This window comes from Scophthalmus maximus, chromosome 1 (assembly GCF_022379125.1).
Source record: "Scophthalmus maximus strain ysfricsl-2021 chromosome 1, ASM2237912v1, whole genome shotgun sequence".
Lineage (NCBI taxonomy): Eukaryota > Metazoa > Chordata > Actinopteri > Pleuronectiformes > Scophthalmidae > Scophthalmus > Scophthalmus maximus.
Window position 1 is genome coordinate 14385595 of NC_061515.1, and position 13322 is coordinate 14398916.

The window sequence follows — 13322 nt, forward strand, 5'->3', positions numbered from 1 at the left end:
TTTTGCACTGCATATATTCACATACACATTTTTCATACAAATAAGAACAAAAAGAGGGCTTGGAGCATTCAAGGTCCCCTGGGGTTCTGAGGCCCCAAGGAAGTATATATATGTATATATATATATATTGTAAATGTAAAAGTAAAGAAGGAAATGTACATAAAAGTATCTGATATTAACATAAAACTCCATGGTGAGAAAAAAAGCTACTTGCAATGCTACTTTGCATGATACTGCTATTCCTTTATTAAACTATCTATCTATCTATCTATCTATCTATCCATTCATCCATCCACCCCCCCCCCCCACCCTATTGGGCCAGTATGAATTGGTTTCTTTGTGGTCTTTTTCATAGTGCGTTCACGTGGTGTCGTAAAAATCGGAAAAATGTGTTAACAGACTGGTTACTTTCACGTCAACGCCAGCTCAAGTCGGAACAAAAACTAGTTGAGTCGGGGGACACGAAATATTGGAACACGATTTGCCAAGTTGCCGGTGATATGCACACAGAGATTTGAAAAAAACCTTTTGATTACTGGTGCAAATTTGCGTATTGCATATCAACTTTTTGCTGACATCATAAAAACAAGAGCCCACTATATACTTTTTTTAGCCAATACAGACGTTTTTCAAAACACAGGAATTGGGAACTTCCGAGGAGCACGTGAATACACCATTCACAAAAAAAGTATGACGGTACGGCGCGAAAATGAAAGTATGGACCAATGACGTTTCGGGAATTATTGTCCAATCACAGACGTTTTGCGCAGGACTGAGGTCTAGTGGCTCAATGGCAACTGATCTAAGCCCGAGTGGCGGTTTAATCATCCTATCACTTGCGTTGCAAACGCCTCCTGTGGGCGTTGATAAATGTTTTCCAGGATGTGCTCGCAACTGTGTTGTTTATCGCCTCTGAGCAAGGCGAAGCGTGTGAAGGTGTAAATCTATGGTGAAGGTGGGCATCAGAGGACAACCTTTTCTTTTAATACACACACATCCAGCTGAGGGCAGCGGGTCATGCGCTCACGAAGCTCGGTTGAAGTGCATTCAAGCTAGTCGTTCATCTTCCGCCACAGCTTTCACGGCTGTTAAAGGAGAGTTTAAAGTGTTGAATGTTATTTATAGTGGGACATACATTTCACCTATAAACATGACATGATTTAGAATAGCCGAGTCTGTTGTGACACGTTGTTTACGTTTGAAATGGTTTTCGTTTACACCGTCGCTACTAACTGGACGTTAGCGGGAAAACGACGGGAAAGTGTTTTTTACAGAGTTGCCCGGTGATACAGACTAATTCATCTGATAACGTTCCTAACGTTGAACGGAATTGCACGTTACAAATTGTGGACAGTTATCTGTGTGTTGTGCACAGGAGTCATCCTGTCTTACCCTGCGTGAAGCATGGATGCTACTCAGATGATCAGTGACTCCATCTTGGAGTCAAATGAGGAGGAGAAGGAAGAGGAGCCTGAAGATAAGAGGGATCGACCATTGGCCAAACTGTGCATCTTGAAAAATGAGCACGTCCCTGAGACAGGTGAGTGGCTCGCTGCTGCTTTTATTACACATCTGGTTAGGTTGTTTATCAATGGGCCTTGTGTATGTCTTTCTTACAATGGATGTTCTCTGTCACCCAGAGTTGCCCCTCTTTCTGGGAGATAACGTGCTGGGCCGTGACCCCAACACCTGCCCCCTGCTTTTACCAGCACCGTCCATATCCAAGCAGCATGCTTCCATCTGCATCTCTGTCTACCGGACAAGAGGTGGTCACAGCGAAGTGGAGGCTTTGGTTTGGGACCTTGGGAGCATGAACGGGACCTGCAAAGGCCGCTTAAAGCTCACTCCTAATGTGCGCTACGCCCTCAGCGATGGTGACAGTTTGGCGGTGGCAGACATCCCTTGTCGGTATGTCAACTGCACTAGAGACACAATCTCTATGCGAGGGGGCACGAGGACTCCTGTGAGCAGAAATGTGGGGTTAATGGCCGGGACACCAGATGCCTCAGGAAAAAAGGGAGGTGACAATATCACAGACGGCAAGAAATGTGTCAATGGAGGCACAACGGGTAAGGTGTCATTAACGAAGACTCCTGTCAAAACCAGTTGCCTGTCCTTTGAACAAACTCCAACCCAGCCACAGGGGACCCTGGTCCCAGAATCTGACTCAGACTCAGATGGAGAAAGAGGGCGAGGAGGAGACAGAAGGCACAAGGCTTTAGGTATGTACATACTGTAAGCATGTATAGAAATGAAGCTTGTTTTTTGGGGGGATTACAATCTCATCTTTGTTGTCTTTTACAGTGTCTGACTCTGACTCCCATAAATCTAGTCCCACTTGTTCTACATTCCTGAGTCCCACATACAAAATCGTCCCTGAAAGGTATCTTTTCCACATATTCTGTGGGCTTTTAAAATATGGATATTTATAACCAGTCCCTCTAAATTTGTACTTCTGTTCAGCTTATTCCTTCTTTCATTTCTTAATCATAATATTGTCACCTTTTTCCCCACTCTTTTATAGTGAGGATGAAAGTCCCATCACACCATCCTCCTTCGCTAAAAATAGACCTTCCAGACATGTCAGCTTCAGCAAGGAGGAGACAGAAGTAGATGTGGCTGGACAGCTGCTGGAGGAAAAAAAGACACATGCGCTTGAGGATGACAGTGAAGAGGAGGAAGGAATGGAGAAAGAAAGTGTTGCATCAGAAGGAACACAGTTTAAGAGAAGTGGGCAAAATGTGCCAGTGACACAGGAAAAAAATGTCAGTCTTGCGGGAGAATATGAATTGCCTGTGTCTGCACCAGCAGTCTCCACAGAAGTGATCCCTGCATTTAACATGGACAGTGACACTGATGCGGAGGGAGAGGAGGAAGGGGTGGCATCCGCGGTGACCTTGAACACGAACCAAGCTAGTCAGCCACCAAACACTGCCGAGTTCCATATGGACAGTGACACAGACGAGGATGAAGATGCCTTGGACAAAGATCCTCAAACTGTTACTTCCTCTGATGACAGTACCAAACCTCCTCATGTTAATTCATATATTCAGCCTGAGGGAATCATTATGGACAGTGAGACTGATGTGGACGACGACGACGCTGCTGTGTCAGACACTGCCACAAAAGCCGAACCCATGTCATTTCAGAGTGCACCCACAGCTGACTCTGCTCCTTTAACGCAGCAGAAAGATGTCCAACTAGACAGTGACACAGACGTTGATGAGGAAGAAGAAACGGAATGTGGAACAAATAAATCAAACTCTAAAATAGATGCAACTCCCACTGGATTGGATATGAAGCCAACTGGGCCTGAATCTGCCCCTGCTGCTCCTCGTAGCCTACATCTCGACAGTGACACAGATGATGAAGCAATCCCGGCCCCTACCCTAAGTGGACCGCCCGAGGTGTCTGATGAAGCCACAGAATCATGCACAGCTGCAGACAGAGGAGCTCATGTTCGGTCTGACAGTGACAAAGACGTGGAACAAGGTTCTCCTCAGGTTATATCTGTTGTTGGTACCATGCCAGGAGCTCTTGAGTCCGATTCTGATGCAGATACAGATGTGGATGGATCTAGCCAGCCCCCTGCCGGAGACGTGGCAAATTTAACTGACCTCGGAGTGGACAGTGATACCAATGTGGAGGATAAGGAGGCAGACATTGAGAAGGCAGGTGACGACCAGATCCCGGGCTTACGCAGAGAAAACACACCTGGGCTGCTGGTCCCTCTTCTGCAGAACTGCTCTACTCCCGTACAAATGTCAGGTAATCAATCAATACGTTTTCAAATGAGAAATTATTGGAATGACTGTAGGTCGCAATTAATGATTATTTTCATTACTGATAAGATAAGACTAAATAAACTTTATTGATCCCAAGCCGGGGACATTTATTTGTTACAGCAGCCAAAAAGTCAAAAAGAGAGACAAAAGAATAGGCAGTAAATTGAATATTAAAACAAAAATACAGAGGAATGTACATAATATACACATAAGTTAGAAAACAAAGTACAGCGGCACAGGATGATTACAATTATATTGCACTGTGTAACTTGGGGTGAAGAGAAGGTTAATCTAATTCTTAATTAACAACATTTAATGTAAGAAGATGAGTATGTTGTTAGTTCGCAAAATAGAAAGAGGCCAAATTGCTGCGAATAATTGACTTGAGCAATCAAGAAATACTGAAGGATTGATATGCCACATAATCACTAAAAGTAAACAGCCATTTTTCACTTTGAAGATACACTATGACCTCCTTATCCACTGCATGAATTATTTTGGGTTTATTATTTTTGACATAAGCATTTATAAATTGTCTTTTAATTTTGTAATTTTGACTTTGGGATGTTCTCAGATCGAGAAGTGGAAAATATGGATACTCAGGCTTTCCTGAGTCCCTCTTCAGTTCCATTCAGATGTGAGTACTATCAATACATACTGATATTGGCCTTTCACAGACATATCGGTATCACGTCTATGTTTACCGATATGAAATCTTTTACTGATAAACATTATAAGTAAAGTAAAGTATACAAAATACAAGTTATGTTTATTTTTCTAATTCAAGTTTTATAAATTTGGTTGAATTTGTGTTTTCTTTTTATTTATAGTTTTTTATGTTAAAGTTTATGGTTAAACTAATATATCAAGCCTCAATTACATTTCTTTGTCGTAAAGGTTTGATAACGACATCTTAGGAATCACTGACGGATTCAAATATATATATTATATTTATCAGCCGATGTATCGGTATTGGAAATCTTGTACTCCCTAATGTCAATATTGGAATCGGCCCCTAAAAGTCCATATTGGTCGGGCTCTAATAAATTCATATAGCACATAACTTTGATCCAAGACTCAGTTGCACAAACATCTGTTTTGTGTGTTTTTGGTTTCCTAGGTGCAGGAGCCCCCTCTGTCGCACCGGGAGCATTGTCATCCTGCTCAGACAGCCAGGAGGACGAGCATTTTGTTGTGGCCGAGACACAGTCCTTCATTCTTCAGACCAGAGACGGCCAAAGCAGCGACCACGCCTCGGAATTCACCCAAGCTTTTGGCCATGAACCTTCTGGTCACGAAAATGATGGCCAGTCCAGCAGAGCAGGGTCTTTTCAGCTGGGATTGCCTGAGAGCAGCCACCTGCGGTCTCAGGCCCAAGCTCTGGCCATGGAGAGCACCCAGACTTTTGCCCCCTTGGAAATGAGTGTGAATATGGAAGATACCCAAGCATTCGCGGCCACCTTAACTGCAGACAGAACTTCTGCAGAGAATGATTCGAATCTGGAAGCTACACAGGCCTATGGAGAGGAGGAGGAGGAGCCAGCCAGATGCTCAGTAGATTTGGCTCTAGAAGCAACACAGGCATATATTTCAAAGCCCTACAGTGATTCAGAGGAGAAGACAGATGAAGATGAGAGAAAAAACATTACTGCTGCTGCTGAGACTCAGCCTTTTGGATTTCCCACCTCATGTACACTTGCCATGGCTGAAACCCAACCAATATCAACCTTTGAAGAAGAGGAGAGTTTTGCAACAGACAGACATCGAGTCAAGTCAGTAACACATAATGAAACAGACAAGACGGAGGAACATGGGCAGACAGCTCAACCTCAGCAAAGTCCATCTGGTCAGGTTGTATCTATAGCTGAAACTCAGCCCATGGCTACAAGTGACAATGAGGACAGTGATGATGAAGATTCATTTCCAGTTCCACAAAAAAGAAAAGCAAGGCCACTGCAACTTCAAGAGGAGCAGACACAGTCTCGCATTAGGTCTGATTTCTCAATTGTTGAAACCCAGCCCATGGCTACAAGTGAAAATGAGGACAGGGATAATGGGGACTCGACTCCAGGCCTACGTAAAAGAAGAGCAAAGCCCCCTCGACTCGAGGAAGAAGAGAAACAAACGCTCACAAACTCTGATCTCTCTGCTGTCGGAACTCAGCCCATGGGTGCATGCGAAGGTGAGCAAAGGGATGACGACGACTCGTTTCCAGGCCAACGAAGAAGAAAAGCAAAGCAACTGCGACTCGAGGAAGAAGAGACGCAAACACTCACAAACTCTGAGCTTTCTGCTGTTGGAACTCAGCCCATGGGTGCATGCGAAGGTGAGCAAAGCGATGACGACGACTCGTTTCCAGGCCCAGGAAGAAGAAAAGCAAAGCAACTGCGACTCGAGGAAGAAGAGACGCAAACACTTACAAACTCTGAGCTTTCTGCTGTCGGAACTCAGCCCATGGGTGCATGCGAAGGTGAGCAAAGGGATGACGATGACTCGTATCCAGGCCAACGAAGAAGAAAAGCAAAGCAACTGCGACTCGAGGAAGAAGAGACGCAAACACTCACAAACTCTGAGCTTTCTGCTGTTGGAACTCAGCCAATGGATACAGGTGAGGATGGGGACAGTGATGAAGAAGACTCGATTCCAGTTTCTCGAGAAAGAAGAGCTAAACCGCTTCAACTTGAGGAGACGCAACCCGTCTCTATTGGTGCATTTGAAGGTGAGCAAAGTGACGGCGACGACTTGATTTCAGGTCCACGAAATGGAAAAGCGAAGGCACTGCAACTTGAAGACGAGGAGACGCAACCGCTCACAATTTTGGAGGACTCTGCTGTTGAAAGTCAGCCTTTGAAAACACAAACTGGTGTACGACCTGAGAGACGAAGGGGGACACTATCTGAAGCTGGAACCAGTGGAGTCAGTGTTAGAAAAACAAGGGGAGGGACAAGGGCAAGTATAAGAGAGGAGGAAGAGCAGGCAGAGTGTTCAGAACCCCCAAAGAGACAGACAAGAGGGGGGAGTAAAGCTTTGCCAACTACCAGAGGAAGAAGGGGAAAATCCAAGCCTAATGAGGATGAGAGTGAGGAAGAGGAGGAGGTGGAGCTGGCCCAGAAGGCTAAAGGGAAAAGATCCACGAGGCAGCAGAAGGACAATGAAAAAGAGGGAGAAAAGTGTGAACCTCAAAGAAATAATCATACTGAAAATAGCAAAAAGAAGGAAGAACAAGAAAGATTGCAGGCTGAAGATACAGAGAGGATAAGACTCGAACAAGAGAGGGCAGAGAAGGCGAGACAGCAAAAAGAAGAGATCGAGCGATCTGTTCAGAAACATAATGAACAATTGGAAAAGAAAATAAAGGAAAATGAAGAAAAGAGGAGCTTGGCGCATGAAAAGGCAGAACGAGAAGAGAGGGAGAAATTGGAGAGGGAGGAGAAAGAGAAATTAGAAAAGGAAAGAAAGGAACAGGAAGAAAAAGAGAGATTTGAGCGAGAAAAGGCAGAACGAGAAGAGAGGGAGAAATTGGAGAGAGAGGAGAAAGAGAAATTAGAAAAGGAACAGGAAGAAAAAGAGAGATTTGAGCGAGAAAAGGCAAAACAAGAAGAGAGGGAGAAATTGGAGAGAGAGGAGAAAGAGAAATTAGAAAAGGAAAGAAAGGAACAGGAAGGAAAAGAGAGATTTGAGCGAGAAAAGGCAAAACGAGAAGAGAGGGAGAAATTGGAGAGAGAAGAGAAAGAAAGAAAGGAACATGAAGAAAAAGAAAGATTGGAAACAGAAAAGAGGGAACTAGAAGAGAAACTTAAGAGGAAGGAAGAAGAACACCGAGCAAGGCTGCAGAGGGAAGCAAATGAAAAGGGAGAGGGAGAAAGACTGGAGAAAGAAAAAGAAAAGCAACTAAAAGAGCAACAAGAAAACCAGGAAGAGTTAAATAAGGCCAAAGTGCCCTCAAGAGGTCGAAGAGCGAAGGGGATAACGGCCAATCGCCTATGTACAACAGAGCAAGAGTCCACCATAGTAACCAACGATGACGTCCCAGCAAGGAGAACCAGATCTCGCTCCAACTCCTCCAACTCGATCAGCTCTGAAAGATCTGCTTCCAGCGTCAGCGTTAGCGTTGTGGAGGGCAGGGGGAGAGGTCGAGGTCGAGGCAAGGGAGCGAAAAGGACCAGCGAGCCTCCCCAGGCAGCCGGCGTCAGGAGCAGCACCAGGAGGAAAACAGTAGCTGCAGGCACGACGGAGCAGGACGACACCTCTCCTCATGGAGTCCTCTCAAGGTCGCTCAACTCTGACATTTCAAGCTGCAGCGTGAGCTCTCAAAACAGAGGAAGAGGAGGCAGGCAGCGAGGAAGACCGTGGATAACACAGCCAGACTCCAGCTCCGCTGTCAATAGTCAGAGCGGTAAGAATTCAGCTCCCAATCCTGCAGCCAGAGGCAGGAAGAGCAGGAAAACAGAGGGACCCTCAAGTGCGGTCGCCCAGGAAGATGAAGAAGAGGAGACAGACTCTCAGCAGGCTCGTACCACAAGGGGACAGCGCAGAGCCACGGCAAGTCTCTCTGAATCAACTGCTGCAGATGAGGACAACCAGTCCAATCAGGAGGAAGGTCGAGCCAGTGAGGGATCACGTCTTTCTCAAAGGAGCGTCAGGGGCAGAGCCCAAACATCAGTAGCTCTCGCAGTCAGTGATGGAGGTGAGGCTCAAGACAAAAGAAAAGGAAGGAAGAGAGAGCTGGAGGCAAACACAGAGGAGGATTCTAGCAGTAACACCAACATTTCCAAAGTGAAAGAGAAAGGCCAAACAATGGAGGAAGAAGGGAAAGATGAAACAAAAGATGACAGTCCCGTGCAGGCTAAGAGGAGAGGTAGAGCATCCAGCGCTCAAGCCAAAAAGAACGCAAAGGGATCTCGCCTTGCCGTGGAAATGAAGGAAGAGAGTGAGAAAATAGAGATTGCTGAGAAGAGAGGCAGAGGTCGGCCATCGGTGGTCCAGCAAAACAGGAGAGAGGAGCAGGGAGACAGTGGAACTTCTGCCAATTCCATGAAACAGGAAGCGAAAGTGGAGACACCAGAGGTGACTTTATTGAACAACCTGACTTTTGAAATGTGCCTTTGACAATTTACACAAAAATACATACAGGTCGAAACATAAATCAGACAAAGCAGAGAGTAGAGCAGATTACATCAATCTTTATTTATTTCAGACACATACAGTAGGTTCACATCAGTAAAGAAAATAAAATAAAAATACAACGCAAGGACACAGCTGAGAAGTGTGTAACCAGTGTCGAGGAACGTCGGTCCTTGAAAATCAAGGCTTTGACCTTGACCAAGGGCCGGATTGAGTCAGCCTCTCTAATGTACCGCAGTCAACACCAGGGACTGTCTCGGTCTCTCCGCACTCCGCACTCTCTGCAATAAAAGTAGTCTGGCCTTCTCTGCTCCACCATTAATACGTGAATGAATTAAGTGGCTTACCGGTCACACGGTCAACCCAGACTCTTATGTTTTATGACCTTTGCTCACTATTCTCCCTCGTGTGTTGTCTGCTTTGCCCGTGTCTTGTCTTCATTGTTGCACTATCTTGGCTCTTCTCCCTTCATCCCACCTTCCTCTCTCCTCAAACAGCCAAGGACTCCGGCCAGCAGTGCGTCCCGGAAGCGACAGGCTCCTGCGGCTGCCTCTCCCGTGGCAAAGAGCCCACGCTCGTCCTCGTCTTCCCCTGCAGCTAGAGGTCGACCACGAGCTGCGAGCCAGGCCCACAAAGTCAGTGTGTCTATCTGTGTGTCTATGTGCATTTTTTCTCATACATTTTTTGTCACACTAGTTGTGCAAGCGGGGTATTTGAGAATGAGATTAGAAGGTTCTCAATTCTGCCTCTAAGTTCAAAAACAAACCTACCTTTAGATCTGACTAATTGATACCATGTAGATGACACGTTTGCCAACAACTGTTTTAGCTTGTAACTCCCTGTAAAATCACAATTTGTCACGTCCACATGCCTGTGTATGGGTTGAACTTCAGGGGTGAGATTAGGTGTGTATATTTGAACTTTGGACAGCCAGGCCTGCTCTTTCCAGCGTTATTTCTAATGTTATCATATGGAATTTACAGACATGAGATTGGTATTAAACTGAAAACTAAAAAGCTTTGCACTTGTCACTCCCTCAGGTGCTATTCACAGGCATGGTGGATGAAGCCGGGGAGAGAGTGCTGGCCCGTTTAGGGGGCAGCATGGCTCAAGATGTGGCCGATATGAACTGCCTGGTGACTGATAAAGTCCGCAGGACGGTCAAGTTCCTTTGTGCGGTGGCCAAAGGAATCCCGATTGTCACCACACACTGGCTGGAAAAGGTAAGTTACTGTAGAAGCAGTTAAAAACTTGTCCCAGGCCTGTTTTTTTCCCCCTCACAAACTCAAGCTGCTTTCAGACATGCACTGAAGTCCGGACAATTTTCAGGATATTTACCGAGGGGGCTGTATGTGAGAAAGCAAATGTCCAATTGTGATAATTTCTGGAGCCCCTTAGTAGAATATCCAGAAAATGTCAGATTGACCCCATGTGAGCATACAGCAGGAAAAAATCTGGAAGATTCGAGTAGGTGCATTGATGACTGTAAAAAAAAAAAAGCAAATTATCCTCATTTCCTGCCTTCTGAATGCGCTTCCCAGATGCCACAAAATGTTCCGGAAATGTTCCTGTTGGCGTGAATGCGTCTGATGACACTCTGCCGCGTTCCTCTTTTTGTGAAAGGCAAACTCCAGAAAATGTCAGGACCCAGTTTTCCTGACATTTTCTGCAGTCCGTGTCTGAAAACGTCTTTACCTGAGACATACTCAGAGAGTCACTCTCATGTCCTGGTGTTTCAGAGCGGTAAAGCCGGGAGCTTCCTGTCCCCCAATGCTTTTATTGTGAAGGATCCGGAACAGGAGAAGAAGTTCAGTTTCTCTCTGCAGGCGTCTCTGAGGATTGCCAGTAATCAGCCTCTCTTACAGGTACTCTAACTCATTCATCCTATACATTTCTGTGCTTGCATATTTCTAGTGAGAGGTTGACAGTGTCTCAGTGTGGTACTTCCCTCGGTGAAAGGCATAGGGATGGTGGGTAATATTGACTCTGAGCAGTAGTGAGTCATTGTGGGAATACAGAAGTCATATTATGAGAATCAACTTTAGCCTGAAAACTTTCATCAAAGCTGCAAAGGGATAGTTTGATACCACATATTATGCTGATACGTCTAGAATTAGGCAACAGTATACATGTGTAATATCATAATCCATTGTCTTGATTTTTTGAAAGGGCGCTCTTACAGAGATTAATCTAAAAAAAGAGAGAAATTAAATTTGTTCAGATGTTTTTTACTTCATTTCTTCTCTTAGGGATATGAGATCCACGTTACAAAATCAGTGAGGCCGGAGCCCGTTCATATGAAAGACATCATCTCCTGCAGTGGAGCAACCTTTCTGCCAAAGATGCCCTCCTCTCACAAGGTACCAGTCAAACTGATAGCCCTTCTCGTGTTTCACATGAAGTCAATTCACTTTCACATTTGATTATTTCACATTAAATCTGAATCTAAATCACAGATGACCGTTTTATTTAACTTCCTGTCACCTCGGTCTTTCTCAGCCTCAGACGGTAGTGGTTTCCTGCGAGGAGGACTGGTCGCTGTGTGGACCGGCTGTCGCTGCATCACTCCCAGTCGTCACTGCTGAGTTCCTCCTCACAGGAATCCTTCAGCAGAACGTTGACTTTGAAGCCCACACTCTCTCGGCCCCTGTAACTACTCCACAACATGCGGTAGGCAGAGGAAGGGGCAGGAAGAGGACATAGCATCGTAAAGGAGTACTATAAATAAACATACAATGATGCACCTGATGTGCAGGGAATTTGCGTTCAAGATATCCTTTCAAATCAGAGACCAATAGAATGACTAGTGAGTCAGCTGTTTCTCTGCCGTCAAAGACTTGAATGTATGTATGTATTTGCAAATGTTGAATGTTCACAAATGTCAAGATATTTTGTTCTTACATTGCCAGCACTGGAAGCATCTGTGTCATTGCAGGTTAAGAATACAACTAATTTTATAGGTACAAAAACTGTATGTAAGAGTGATGTGAGAAAAATGTAGGAAGCTGTTCAAAGGGACTAGACTCGAAATTTGATGTCAAAAATCTACTCCGACCAGCAGTCTTATCTTTTGCCTTGTACATATGGAAAATTTGTAGTTTTTAAAATTACTAAAGCCAATTGTGTGATGTCGCTGAAACGCAGGAAGTTAAATCGAGTATTCTTGACTCTCTCCCTCTCCACTCCCCTCCCCTTCTACAACAAGAACAACAAGCAGAGCAGGAATTAACAGTGCTAGATTGCTGCAATCTTGTATGCTAAGTGCTTAAACTCAATCAGCCTTTTTTGGCAGCGAACCAACCACAAAGAGGGAGTTGTATAAATCATGTGTGGCTGGTGGAGCCTTGGAAAACGATTGGATGTGTTCAGAAGTCCATCAGCTACAGTGGCCAGAGGAAGTTGCTGATAAGAACTCCATAGTGCCTTTTTATACCGAGCTAATCAGGAACCTACCAGTGTATCTGTTTTTCCTTTGTCTCCATTAACCAACAACGCCTGTTCCAATCCTATTACATCCACGGCTGAGACACGCCTGATTGAGGCACCTGAGTGCTGATGCTGCTTCCACATCAATATCTTATGATGTTTGTCCTTGCCATGCATTTATCTACCGTCTCTTCATTTTTCTCGCACAGCTTTGAAGCTATTTTGTTCTTGTATGGTAAATGTCATCGGCGTCTGAAAAACGGACTCAATAGCTTGTGAGTTTTTCAGAACTGCGAACCAGCTAATATCTTAAAAACCAAGTATTCATTTGCACCACTTCATGAAATCTGTCTGTAATGTCGATGAGGACATTAAATATTTCTTATTACATTTAAGCGTGTGTGTTTCCCTACATCTAATGTGATCTACCTTTTAATTGTCGAGCTGAAACTATTTAAACTTGAAAATGGACAACAGTCATAACACAGGATCCAAGGTACATTGGTTGTTTTCCCTGAGCTTTCAGCCAACTGTCATGGCCCTTCGTTGCTGACGGAGTTTCTCTGTTGAGGAACCGGACACTTGGGACTCCTCAGTTACCTGAGGTGAAGTGCTGCTCCTCTGTACAGATTTTGGCAGCAAACTAGGGTAAAGAAGATGCAGACTGTCTTTTCAATTTGAATGATTTCATAAAGATTGTAAGCTAGAAAGATTTAATTTCGACTACTACAGCGTCAGTCCAGTGCAGCGCTCTTGGTGAAAACAGGCTGTCAGCTGCTGCAGGCTTTCTTCTCAAAGATTAACATCAGAAATTATATATTTGGATTTTGTCTAGACAAGATACTCTGGTTGTCTGAGCCCCCCCTGCTTCACCATTTTTATTTCTGTGCTGGTCTGAAACATGAGATGATGTGGGTTTATTTTGAATGCAAAACGACCAATTAAAATATTTTATTTTATTGAAACACAATGCATTAATTCACCCAT

The 13322-nt window shown here is 44.7% G+C and overlaps 1 protein-coding gene across 1 annotated transcript; it reads left to right on the top strand.

Annotated features, from left to right (window-relative positions):
- The first annotated feature begins 813 nt into the window (after positions 1-813).
- On the top strand, positions 814-12725 carry mdc1 (mediator of DNA damage checkpoint 1). Its single transcript, XM_047328877.1, has 12 exons — positions 814-955; positions 1376-1540; positions 1641-2222; positions 2305-2383; positions 2525-3768; positions 4360-4422; positions 4906-8852; positions 9407-9544; positions 9950-10132; positions 10649-10774; positions 11159-11269; positions 11409-12725. Exons 2-12 carry the CDS (start codon positions 1405-1407, stop codon positions 11610-11612), a joined length of 6813 nt encoding a protein of 2270 aa, XP_047184833.1. The 5' UTR covers positions 814-955; positions 1376-1404; the 3' UTR covers positions 11613-12725.
- The last annotated feature ends 597 nt before the right edge of the window (positions 12726-13322 follow it).

Coding starts and splice junctions, on each gene's coding strand:
- mdc1 (XM_047328877.1), top strand. CDS start 1,405: ATGGATGCTACTCAGATGATCAGTGACTCCATCTTGGAGTCAAATGAG. Junction 3,769..4,359: donor TACTCCCGTACAAATGTCAG/GTAATCAATCAA, acceptor GGATGTTCTCAG/ATCGAGAAGTGGAAAATATG. Junction 10,775..11,158: donor GTAATCAGCCTCTCTTACAG/GTACTCTAACTC, acceptor TTCTTCTCTTAG/GGATATGAGATCCACGTTAC.